General features: G+C 42.6%; 1 protein-coding gene across 1 annotated transcript in view; it reads left to right on the plus strand.

Annotated features, from left to right (window-relative positions):
* Nucleotides 1-4,088, plus strand: part of gmps (guanine monophosphate synthase) — a 14,864-nt gene extending 10,776 nt beyond the window's left edge. The window contains exons 10-13 of the mRNA XM_079673876.1: nt 14-129; nt 241-371; nt 2,450-2,622; nt 3,851-4,088. Coding sequence (XP_079530002.1) covers nt 14-129; nt 241-371; nt 2,450-2,622; nt 3,851-3,952 — 522 coding nt within the window. The 3' untranslated portion in view covers nt 3,953-4,088. The remainder of the gene's footprint in view (nt 1-13; nt 130-240; nt 372-2,449; nt 2,623-3,850) is intronic.
* Nucleotides 4,089-11,740: the final 7,652 nt, after the last annotated feature.

Below are 11,740 nucleotides of genomic sequence, written 5' to 3' on the forward strand. Positions count from 1 at the left end.
TGTGCTGTCCCAGGGTGACTGCCGGTCCTACAGTTACGTGTGTGGTATCACGAGTAAAGAGTCTCCTCACTGGGAGTCTCTCCTGTTCCTGTCCAGACTCATCCCTCGCATGTGCCACAGCATCAACAGGTAATACACACTCCTCTGCTTCACCCTTCGTCCCTCCTCATCCTCATTACACACTGTTCTGTTAACAGCAGTCACATTCACCCGTTCCCTTTCGTCTCTCTCTTTTCACAGAGTTGTTTATGTGTTTGGGTCTCACGTGAAGGAGCCTCCCACAGACATCACCCCCACCTTCCTGACCACAGGCGTTCTGAGCACGCTCAGACAGGCGGACTTTGTAGCTCACTCTATCCTCAGAGAGTCTGGTGAGTGTGTGTCCAAGTGGCTTTAGACTTTTAAATTGACCCTATGTTTTTGGAGCATTACAGATTATTAGGAAGGATCTATATTTTATAAATATGTCTGAGCTTCTTGAATAAAAAGGATGCAACCAACCACAGGAATATCTATCAATACAATGTGTCTAAAACCTTTCACTCCTTTTACCAAGCATGGTATTATTAAGTTCACTTCCAGAGTGGTGTACAAGTCTGCATACTTGCACCCTCATGGGGAATTTAACGTTTCCCTAGAAGCAGACCAGTTATCTGTTCTGCTGTCAAAACGTTTTTTTGGGATACATTGGTATTTTCCTGACTATGCCAATTTATGATTAACATGGATTTAAAGATCTTCTGGATCATTTTGTCCACATTAGATATTGGTCCTTATAGCATAACGTAAGACATTTTGCTTTCATTTTTTGTGGATCCTACAATCCATCATACAGATTATTATGCTTTTTGGGGTTCTCCCTTTCCTGTAGTGCAGTGACCATTAACTGGCGGCCCGCGGGCCAAATCTGGCACGTCAGCCATTCTCATCCGGCACCCGCTGTGGCGCTGTATATATTTTTTTTTACAACTTCTCGCGAGTAATGTGCAGTACCGGAGTCCAACAGAGAGGCAGCAGCTGCGGGACAGTAGCCTGTGTACTGCGTAGCCTTCCCTGCCCTGAAGAAGAAGTGATCCTTCGTTAGCGTGAAGAGTCTGCTCAGCTTGATGCACTCCGCAGTAGCCCCGCTGCGAGGCTCCGGCGACTTGGCAGTACATGAGCGTGCTCCACCCCCCCCCCCAACATAGTCCAACAGAGAGGCAGCACCTGCGGGACAGTAGCCTTCCCTCCCCTGACGAAGAAGTGATCCTTCATTAGCGTGAAGAGTCTGCTTTATGCGCAGTAGCCCTGCTACGAGGCTCCGGTGACTTGACAGTACATGAGCGTGCTCCACTAGCAGGGCTATATGTATATTAATGCTGTCAAAATTATCGCGTTAACGGCGGTAATTAATTTTTTGAATTAATTGCATTAAAATATTTAACGCATTTAGCGCATGTGCAGAATGGCCCGCCCCATACATCCCACCAGTGGCAGCGCCAGGGTATGGCTGGGGTAGGCTACAGCCATACCATGAAATGGCTTAGCACCACCATGAAAAATGATGTTAAAGTAAGCAAAATAAAGTCCGCCAACTCGGTCCGAGAATTGCACAGACAGCAGTTAGTCAGATTGATTTCAGTTGTCACTTGTCTGGAAATACCGAAGACCAGAAACGATTTTGAAAACTTTTGTCACGTAGCGATCGTCTTCTCAATAGAACATCTTTGATAATGTCTTCTGGCCAATCAGAATCAAGATAACGGCGTGGTGTTGCTGCAAGAAGTCCCGACGGAGAATACTTTTGCTGTAGTACAGGCCAGGGGTGCAAATAACTGGTACGCAGGTTATGTGCGTAATCTTAAATGCGTACCATCACTTGTGTCACAAAGCGCATTTGCGTACCGACGTACTTGTGAAGCTTTTCCAGAAGGCGGTTAGATCACCGGACGACAGAGTCGGTCTCCGTGTGCACAGACAGGGCTGCTGTTAACGTCGGTCTGTACAACGGAATTGTGCCAAAACTACGCCAACCGGCTGCGGAGGGAGACTCCCCCTCCCCCCCTTCACTGAAGAACTGCGCTAAAACAGCTGATCACAACGTTCACACTCTGTGGTCACGAAGTACTCCACTAGCCCCCCCCCCGCCCCCTCACGAAATCAACACGTAATGAAATAAGACCCCACGATTTACAACAATATACATAAAGAAATGGCATATTTTGGACATAGTTCGAATGGTGAACTGATTAATCATGATTAATTCATATTTAAGCTGTGATTAATCTGATTTAAAAAATGTAATCTTTTGACAGCCCTAATGTATATATAAAAATCGCTGGCTCCCGAAAGTGTCTCTTGGAATAATGTTGGCCCTTGGACAAATGTAGTTGGTGATCCCTGCTGTAGTGTGTTCTAATGGTTTCTGAGCAGCATTAAAACCCTCCTCTCTGTTTGTCTTCTTTTCAAGGCTACTCCGGTAAGATCAGCCAGATGCCGATCATTTTGACCCCCCTGCACTTTGACCGTGACGCACAGCAGAAGCAGCCGTCCTGCCGGCGCTCTGTGGTGATCCGCACCTTCATCACCAGCGACTTCATGACCGGCATCCCCGCCCAGCCCGGAAACCACATCCCAGAAGAGGTAAACCAGGGTTTAACCCCTCCACTGGGTGTTTGGCTAGATTTGGAGCCATTATTTAAACTGTCATCGTTGACTGATTACTGATCTGGCCTAATGGGCACAGACCCAGGGTCCTTCTCACCTGTTGAGCTGCAGAGCCTTTGTTTAAAGTTACTGTTAATATTTATCGTTAAAAGTCATAAATTGTAGCAAAGCGATTTAAGAAGAAATGCAAAATGTCTATCAAAACAAACAAACAACCTCAATAAGCGCTTTCACACCGCAGTACTTTTCCCACAAAGGTTCATCAGAACTTAGTTCATCAGAACTCTTTAGTTCTCATGAACTAAGTACAGATCGCGTTCACACTGGAATAAGTCCCTGGGGGAGGATTAGGCAAATGAAGCCGCTGACGTCACTTCTTCATCTTCTGCTTTGGGTTTACTGGCAGGCCGCAAACAACTTCACGGCGTATACTGCCGCCCGAAGTCCCCGGCCGGAAGTCCCCGGAGTTGGGGACTGGCTTCAGTAGAAGCCTTCCGAGTAAATCGCCAGAACGCCGACACCTCCTCATCTCCACCGCTCCCATGTTTTCTTTTGTGTTGCCATAAGTTAGTCTCTCTGCGTTTGTGCGCTGGGCTAATGCTAATGCTAATAAAGCTAATGCGAGGATAATAAAATGGCGGCTTCACAAAACATTTTTGGACTTTTACGGGGCGTGGTTTGCATTTCGCCCAGCCAATCAGAAATAGGACCCTTTTTCTCCCACGAAAGTCCCTGCTCTCTAGCAAAACTCAACAGAAATGTTATTTGAGATGCAAAATCTCCATGAATAGATACAATATGACCTGAAAAAGACTCAAAATGATCAAACGGAGAAACAGAATGACAAAACACACCAAATACGACCATCAGGACACAAAACGCAACATTTTAAGAGATGCAAAATGACCAAAAAGAGACTTTTTATAAACATACTGCATCTCTTTGTACAAAGTGATCCAAAACAGATACAGAATGCGGCCACAAGGAAACATTACTCTAGATAAAGATGTTGTGAGAGAGGCAAAATGTCTACGAAAAGATCAAAAAGAGACACCAGGACACAAAACACTAGAAATTGATCTTCTAGAGATGCGATGCGGTGTCTCTTTGAATCTGTGGCTCTTATGAAGGAGGGACTAATAATGTTTGAATCTAAATATTTCTTCAACATTTTAAAATGCATTTGTCCGATCTGCTTTCCCAGGTTGTGCTGAAGATGGTGAACGAGATCAAGAAGATCCCAGGCATCTCCAGAGTGATGTACGACCTGACCTCCAAACCCCCCGGCACCACAGAGTGGGAATAAAACACGACGCGACCGACAGGACACACACACACTCGACACACAATGCACAAACACATTTACAAATATCAGAGAGGGCTGGGGAACTTCTCTCCTTTACTCTCCTTCCTCCCTCCCTTCCCTCACCTCCTCCCTCCCTCCCTTCCTTCCTTCCTCCTCTCTTCAACATTCCCACGGAAGGCAGAGCGTACTGTGACGGGCACACATGCAAAGGCGCCACCACTCCCCCCTGGTCTTAATATTTTTCGGTGATAGGGACTGATTAATGTTGGTTATTGATAATATATTGTCATTTTTGATTCATGTGCATCTATGTATTTCCTCTGTGTGACTATAAAAAGGTAAAAGGCTGCTTCCTGTTCCAGTCATTTAAATGTGAGAAGCTGTGAGACTTCAGAAAGATGTTGTACCTCAGGTTGCATTACGGGAAGAGCTCAAAAATAACAAAAAAACAAACAAAAAGAAAAAGTGTCATGAAATGAAAGAGCAGGAGAGTTTTAGTCATTTTGTTTTATTACACCGAAGACTATCCTCCCTGTCCATTTACAGCCTGTATACTGAGCTATTTCTTCTTCTTTTTTTAAATCTGAACAGGCATCCTTTGTGACCAATCAATTAATTTTAAGCTTTTTGTTTTGCCAAAAGTAGAATATGCTGTGTGATGTATAACATTGAGAGGATCCTTGCATGGTCAACTCCAGATTAGCTTCAGAATGATAAGGAGGCAGGAGGCCAATCGAGTGATGCGGGAATGAACGCGGATACGAGTTGGCATTTTACCACTTCCAGTGTTTAGCCTGAAATAAGTCCTGTGGTTAAAACAAGCGAAAGAGATTTTATTCAACAACATAAAATACGTCAGTAAAACGGCAGTTGCTAACAATTGTCTAAACAAACTGCTGTACGTCATCACAACGAACATTAGCCACCTTTAGCTTAGCGGTGGTGACGTGAAGTCAAGTGACCGTGCTTGTAGTTCCTTTATAGCTAAGTTAGCATAGCCTATAGATGTCTTTTTACTTCTGCCGATTGCATTTATGCTTAAATCACAACGTGGAGTTTATCCTGCTGAACAAAACGTGTAAGTGTCATGAAAGTTTGTTTTCCACGGAGCTTATTTTCCACTAAATTCCAATGGAAAAATCCCGTTGCGTTTTGTCGAGGGAACCGTTTGCGATGCTAACTCCCGTCCCGGGTCGGACTATACATAAATAAATCAACGCTGCACCAATCTATAGTGATGGGGAACTTTTCGATGTGCCTGTTGTTATTGTTTCTGTTTATTTCTTTCCAACCTGGACTCTTAATGTGTCCAGAACAGGAGGATAAAACACCGTTTCTCCTCGTGCTGCAATATGTATGCTTTTTATGAAGAATACAACATGGCAGGAGGACTTATTAATAACAAAAGTATAGTAGAGTTTATAACCACATCGTGTAAATTGCTGTTGTCATTTCATCATTATTTGGCTGCTCTTTTGCTCATGTTTTTTGTCTTGAATTTAATATACACCCTTATTAAGTGTGTCACACTGTAGTGTCAAAGGTCAGGTTGAGAGCGTGTCTGTTGCCATCTCTAATGTATGTTCACTCAAAAAGGCATTTATTTTTCTGTTCTGAAGCACATCATCACCTCTAGTCTGGTCGTTTAGAGCTCAGTGAATACAGTGCTCAGGTTTAACTGAGATTTTAAAAGTGTATTGTACCCCTGTAGAGGCATTTCACTCAGTGGTTCTCATGCCTCCAGATTACGTCTTGGTGCCTCATCCTCTGTTAACCTTTAGTGGCAAAACCCCCCTCCTGCAACATTAATGCTTTTCCTAAGTTGTTACTGTTCGGCCTTTTCTATATTTTTTTCTGTTACATATGTCTCCATGGAAAGCTTGATACTATTGGACACATCATATGAATTTAATTGCAATATCGATAAGATTAAGTTATGCAATTCAGTGTCTTTCGTTTTTTGTTCCGTTTGATCGCTCATTCTTCTTAGTAACGTGCCTCAAACCAAGCCACTGCATGCAGTTTCAACTATATGATGACATTTGTACAATGGAAAAACTGAGCTTTAATAAAGATCTCCATGTTGAAACTTCTCACCTACAAACTTGTCTCTGATCGTCTACTTTCAGATTTGAAATAATTATGCCTGATGATTTTCAAGTGTGTTTTTTTTGTGCCATGGTTCTTTTACATTATTGGGCTTTTCTCATGTTCACACTATTTGATTTACTTTATTTGTTATTTTTTGAAGTCAAGGATCTGATTCTAAGTACACGTAAAAGTAGATAAGGCTTTTATTAATGGGCCCTTATTCTGCTTATTTTCAGGTTCATATTTAGTTCCTCTACTGTGACAGGTTTCCATTCTTTAATTTTCAAAAAGCTCTTTATTTTTCTCATACAGCCTGTGCTGCAGCACCTCTTTTCACCCTCTGTCTGAAACCAGAGCCCAGTCTGCTCTGATTGGTTAGCTGACCGGCTCTGTTGTTCACTAAGGAGATGTCCCGCCCCTTAGCCTATCATGTACAATGTGTTGGTAGCAGGGCCGTATTCACCATATACATTGGGGGGGGACACATTTTTTAATTAAAATAACATTGCTATTCTGACTTCTTTATTTTGGTTATTTGTATACTTAAAAATCTATATTTTCTGTTATTGTGAACTTCACCAAAATGATATTTCTTTTCAAATGTAAATTGGTTGCTTATTTTGTACCCGGGGGTGTATTTCGCTGTTGCACGTCTGAGTCCACCTTCAGTTAGCTTGATGCTCCAAGCAGGTCAGTCATGTTTTAATTTGCCCTCCATCAGTTCTGGTATCTTTTCTAGTTAGCCCTAAAGTAATCTATATTATTTTTATTTCGTAATGGTAATGTTAATGAACCCTCCGGTTTAGCTTCTTTGTGTAAGTAACTTGTAGTTCTGATGTTAAAACCGAACTTTTCAGGAATAGTAGCTAACTAGCTGTGGGCTAGCTGGTTTCAGTTGTTAGCCAGGATTTGGCGGGCTAGTGTCAGCTATGTGGAAAATGACGGTGTCGTTTTGGATGTAATCCAATAGATATTTATTCATGTGGATTATTTCTATTTTATTTTGTAATTTGTAGGGTGTGGAAAGATTTTAAACTGTGATGTGTGACACCTATGGAATACCAAAGGTGCCAGAATTAATTAAATAATAAATACTCTACAGTTATTATGAAATAGTATTTCATAATCGTCAGAAGCATTTAAAAGATACTCACACGCAGGAGGTTTGCAGTGTGCTTCATAGCTTGTGCTGGGTTTAGAACTTTAGAATGCTCAGAATTGCTAATAAACATGTTTAATTATCTTATATCCAGCGCTGCTGACCTGTATTAATCACATCAGCAACTGCAGATCGCCGAGGTCAAGCTGTAAGCATGAGCAAGAGGAAGGGTGGCAGTGACATTAGACAGTTTTTTGGGCAGCCTCAAGTTAAGAGCAGTGAGAAAGTGAGTATTGTTACCAGTCAGATGCTTGTTTACTGATAATATTTCTTCCATGTTCACTCGGGTGTGTTCAGAGTAAAGAGAGAGAGGGAGAGAGAGAATGTGAGCATGGCGACCGGACAGGAAGAGTGTGCGCTGGTGACATGGAGGTAAGCCAGAAAGGAGCTATATTGATGGTTAAGACAGAATAATGACAACATAGAAGTCTAATGTTAATGTACAGACTCCTGTGTCCCCCCATATGTATAATGTGTATCAACAGTCTTTCTAGTCAATAGTTTACTGATATTTCTTCCATGTTCACTCTGGTGTGTTCAGAGTAAAGAGAGAGAGGGAGAGAGAGAATGTGAGCATGGCGACCAGACAGGGAGAGTGTGCGCTGGTGACATGGAGGTAAGCCAGAAAGGAGCTATATTGATGGTTAAGACAGAATAATGACAACATAGCAGTCTAATGTTAATGTTAATTTAAGATGAGATCATCCTCATATGTATTTCAGATAATACCATCAAGCAGGGAGAGTGAGTTTGACAGTTAGAGAGAGAGCAGCCAGGCCGGCAAAAATGAAGGTACAGGAAAGGAAGGGGAGGAGCTTGGACTTTGCCCAAATCATCCAAATGTCAAAGTCATACCCAGTCAAACCCTATCAAATAGAATACTCTACTTTCAGGAGAAGTGGTTTGAAGATCATACATGGCTCCATTACAGCCCCTCTGTAAAAGGGGTCCTCTGTTTCTATTGTGCTAAATACTTTGCAGCACAAAAGTCTAAGCTTGCGTCAAAAGCAGATTCAGCGTTTGTCAAGACTGGTTTTAACAATTGGAAGAAGGCACTGGAGAAATGTAGTGTGCATAAACACAGCCAGTGTCACAAATTAGCTGTGATGACTAGGATTCAGGAGCCAGAGCCTGTTAATGTGCAACTTTCACGTGAGCTTGAAAGACGGCAGCAACAAGCAAGAAGAAATCTGATGAAGATTGTTGAGGGTGTGAGGTACTTGGCGCGGCAAGGTCTGGCTTTTCGAGGCGATCAGAAGGAGAGTGGAAATTTAAGCCAGCTTCTAAAGTACAAGGCAACGGGCGATGCAGAGCTGACCTCCTGGCTAAAAGTTCCCCTCGATTTCACCAGTCCGGAATTGCAGAACGAACTGTTGAAGGTGATGGCCAATACAATCATCAAAGAAATTGTGTCGGAAATAACATCAATGCCAGTGGTCCAGTTCGCAATTATCATTGATGGCACCCAAGATATATCAGGAGTTGAGCAGGAGTCAATATGTGTGCGCTCTGTAGATGCAGATCTACAACCAAAGGAAGAATTACTGGGAATCTACCAAGTGTCATCAACAACAGGGCAAAATATAGCCAAGATGGCATGTGATGTGATGACGTGCCTACAGCTTCCTCTGTCTCAACTCCGAGGACAAACTTATGATGGTGCCGCAAACATGGCTCGACGATTGCAGGGAGTACAAGCCATTTTAAGGAAAGAACAACCGCTGGCTGTGTATTGTCACTGTGGTCCCCACTGCGTGAACTTAATTACGCAGGCTGCCTGTGGAGCCTCTCCACTAGTAAGAGATGCAATGGATCTTGTCCATGAATTGGGGGGCTTCTTTAATCAATCTGGGAGGTTCAAGTTGATTTTCCAGAATATTGCAAAATCAGAGCATGGTTCAACTTTCACCTCATTGAAGCCTCTCTGTCCCACCAGGTGGACTGTACGTACCCCTGCCATCCGCTCAGTTCTCAAGCAGTATGAGTCAGTGCTGAGTGATGGCCCTTGAAAAAATGGCATCATGCAGCTCACCTGAAACTTCAGCCAGCGCCAATGGTCTTCATGGAACATTTCTTAAAGGGAACACTGTGCTCGGCCTTTTAATGCCTGAAGACCTGATTGGGGATTTGGAGTGCCTGAACACCTCCCTGCAGCTTAGGAAACAGACCGTTTCAGGCATGTTGGAGGCTGTAGACCATGTCAAAACAAGCATGCAGGTCAAACGAACGGAGGAGCATTTTGATGTATTGTTCTCGAAAGCAACTGCTGTGGCAACAAAGTTGGACATACAAACCAATTCAGATCCCTCATGTCCGCAAACCTACAAAGCGTTACACCGGTCAGGCTGCAGCCCATATCCCTCCCGATGCCCAGTCCTTGTATAGAGTCCAATTCTACAATGCCTTGGACACAGTGAATACTCAATTCATAGAGAGGTTTGAACAAGGTGGATTCCACAAGCTGCAGTAGCTTGAAAATGTGCTGCTACACGGAGACATGGACAAGGTGGTAGAAGAGTATCCTGAATTGAATTCAAGACTACTGCAGGTGCAGCTGGCCATGTTTGGGGCTAATTACACCTATGAAACAAGCTCAGATGTTGCTAGCATTATTCGGGAAATGGTGCCAGAGGTGAGAGGTCTCTTCGGTCAGGTGGAAGCTTTAGTAAGGCTTCTGTTGGTCGTCCCTGCCTCTTCTGCAGAGGCTGAGAGGAGTTTTAGTGTCCTGAGGAGGCTTAAGACATGGCTTAGATCATCGATGAGTCAAACGAGGCTGAATAATGTGGCCATATGTCATGTGCACCAGAAGAAACTGGACAGACTTGACCTTGAAGGAATATGCCAGTCTTTTATCAGTGCCAACGATAAGCGCAAAAAGGCTTTTGTGTCCTTTACTTGAGGGTTGGGCTTTTTGGGCGGGTGTCTGGGAGGAAGTTGGGGGTCTTTTTGATTTTGAATGAGCGGCAAGCAGCTAGTGCGAGTCGTGGCTGTAAAACAAAAGGGCAATAAAGTGTTCCTGTTTCTACTGAAATTGTGTGGCACAGACCTTTCTATGGATTGAAATGCTTTAATGTGATTATGGTTATAGTTGTACTTTATTCATCCCTAATCTCTGCCATTACAAACAACAAAACAAGAAAAGCTAAACTACATAAAATAGGGCAATGTAATACAATGCACAATTAGACATTATGGTAAAACATTTTAACCAGTTAAGCCCCAAGCCTGTTTTTCAGGTCTCAGGTTTGAAAATGACATTCCCAGAACAATTGACTATATCTTCACTTCTAAAAATGGTTAAATGAATAATCTTTTTTCTCAAAGCAATGATAAACCTGTGCGTTGGATGTAGAAGAAGTCAGAATAAATATAGATGTTTTTAAAGTAAATTCAGATTGAACATAGTAAAAAAATGTAAATGATAGTGTCCGTGCAAAAAATAAACCATTACTTATTGTGAAAACCACCCTTGAATGATGGGATAGTAAAACTATAATCCAAACTATAACATATAATAAGTACCCTGTATCAAGATTGATGCAAAACAAGTATTTCCAAGGCACACCTTTATATGTTCATTATAGTTATACAAAATAAGAGAATAACAGAATAACAGGTATGAAATCATTCCAACTCATACTACAGTTTAAAAAGGGAGTGATTTGTAAAATATGCATAAAGAAAAAGTAAATCTGTTCAGTTCTGTTTCACATGGGTGTTGATGAGATTTATCCATAGATTTAGTCCCTAATGTTGCTCTCAAAGTGCACCAGATTGATGCTTTTAACTTCAACATTTAAAAAAAAATCTTCCCGGGGGAACATGCCCCCAGACCCCCCTAGAGGAGGTTAGGTCCCCCGCCCGCCCACACCCCCCGTCAAATTGTCCCACCCACATTGAGGATGCTTCCTACATCCATGCCTGAGACACAGTTTCGTGACTATTGTTGTGTTTTGCCCCCACGGGCAGGGGCATGGGGTTTAACAGGTTTTAAAGTATCCAATGTGTTAGTGATTTTTTATGTATTTTCCTTTAGAATGGCAGGAAATTAGTATTCCAATTTTTATTGAATTTTTGGTCCCCCCCAATGTTGACTCCATGAATACGGCCCTGGTTGGTAGCGCTAGCTAATAGAAGAGTGTTACATAGGAGGGAGGAGGGGGTGGGAGAGAAACTCTCTCTGGAGGGAACACAAGGATTTTAGCCTTTGCAGACCATTTACACGCACCAAAACTTATATAGCCTAACACACTACAGGAAAAGCATAATGGGACCTCTTTAAATTAAGATATATTCAAAACTCACAATGGTTGTTTATGCTCATTTTTCTATTTAACCGCATGCTCCTCTTTACAGATGTCTGCAAGGGCAGAAAGAGTACATTTAGAAAATTACCCGACCTAATTGATTTCTCGCAGAAGTCATCAGTGCTAGTTAGACGTGTCTCATGTGTGCCTGAGACGGATTACAAGCACAAGGCTGCAGTCAAACAGTCATGCATTCATCATCAGCAGCCTCCCGTTAGTCCCATTCCTTTA

Source organism: Notothenia rossii (genome assembly GCF_949606895.1).
Source record: "Notothenia rossii genome assembly, chromosome: 4".
Lineage (NCBI taxonomy): Eukaryota > Metazoa > Chordata > Actinopteri > Perciformes > Nototheniidae > Notothenia > Notothenia rossii.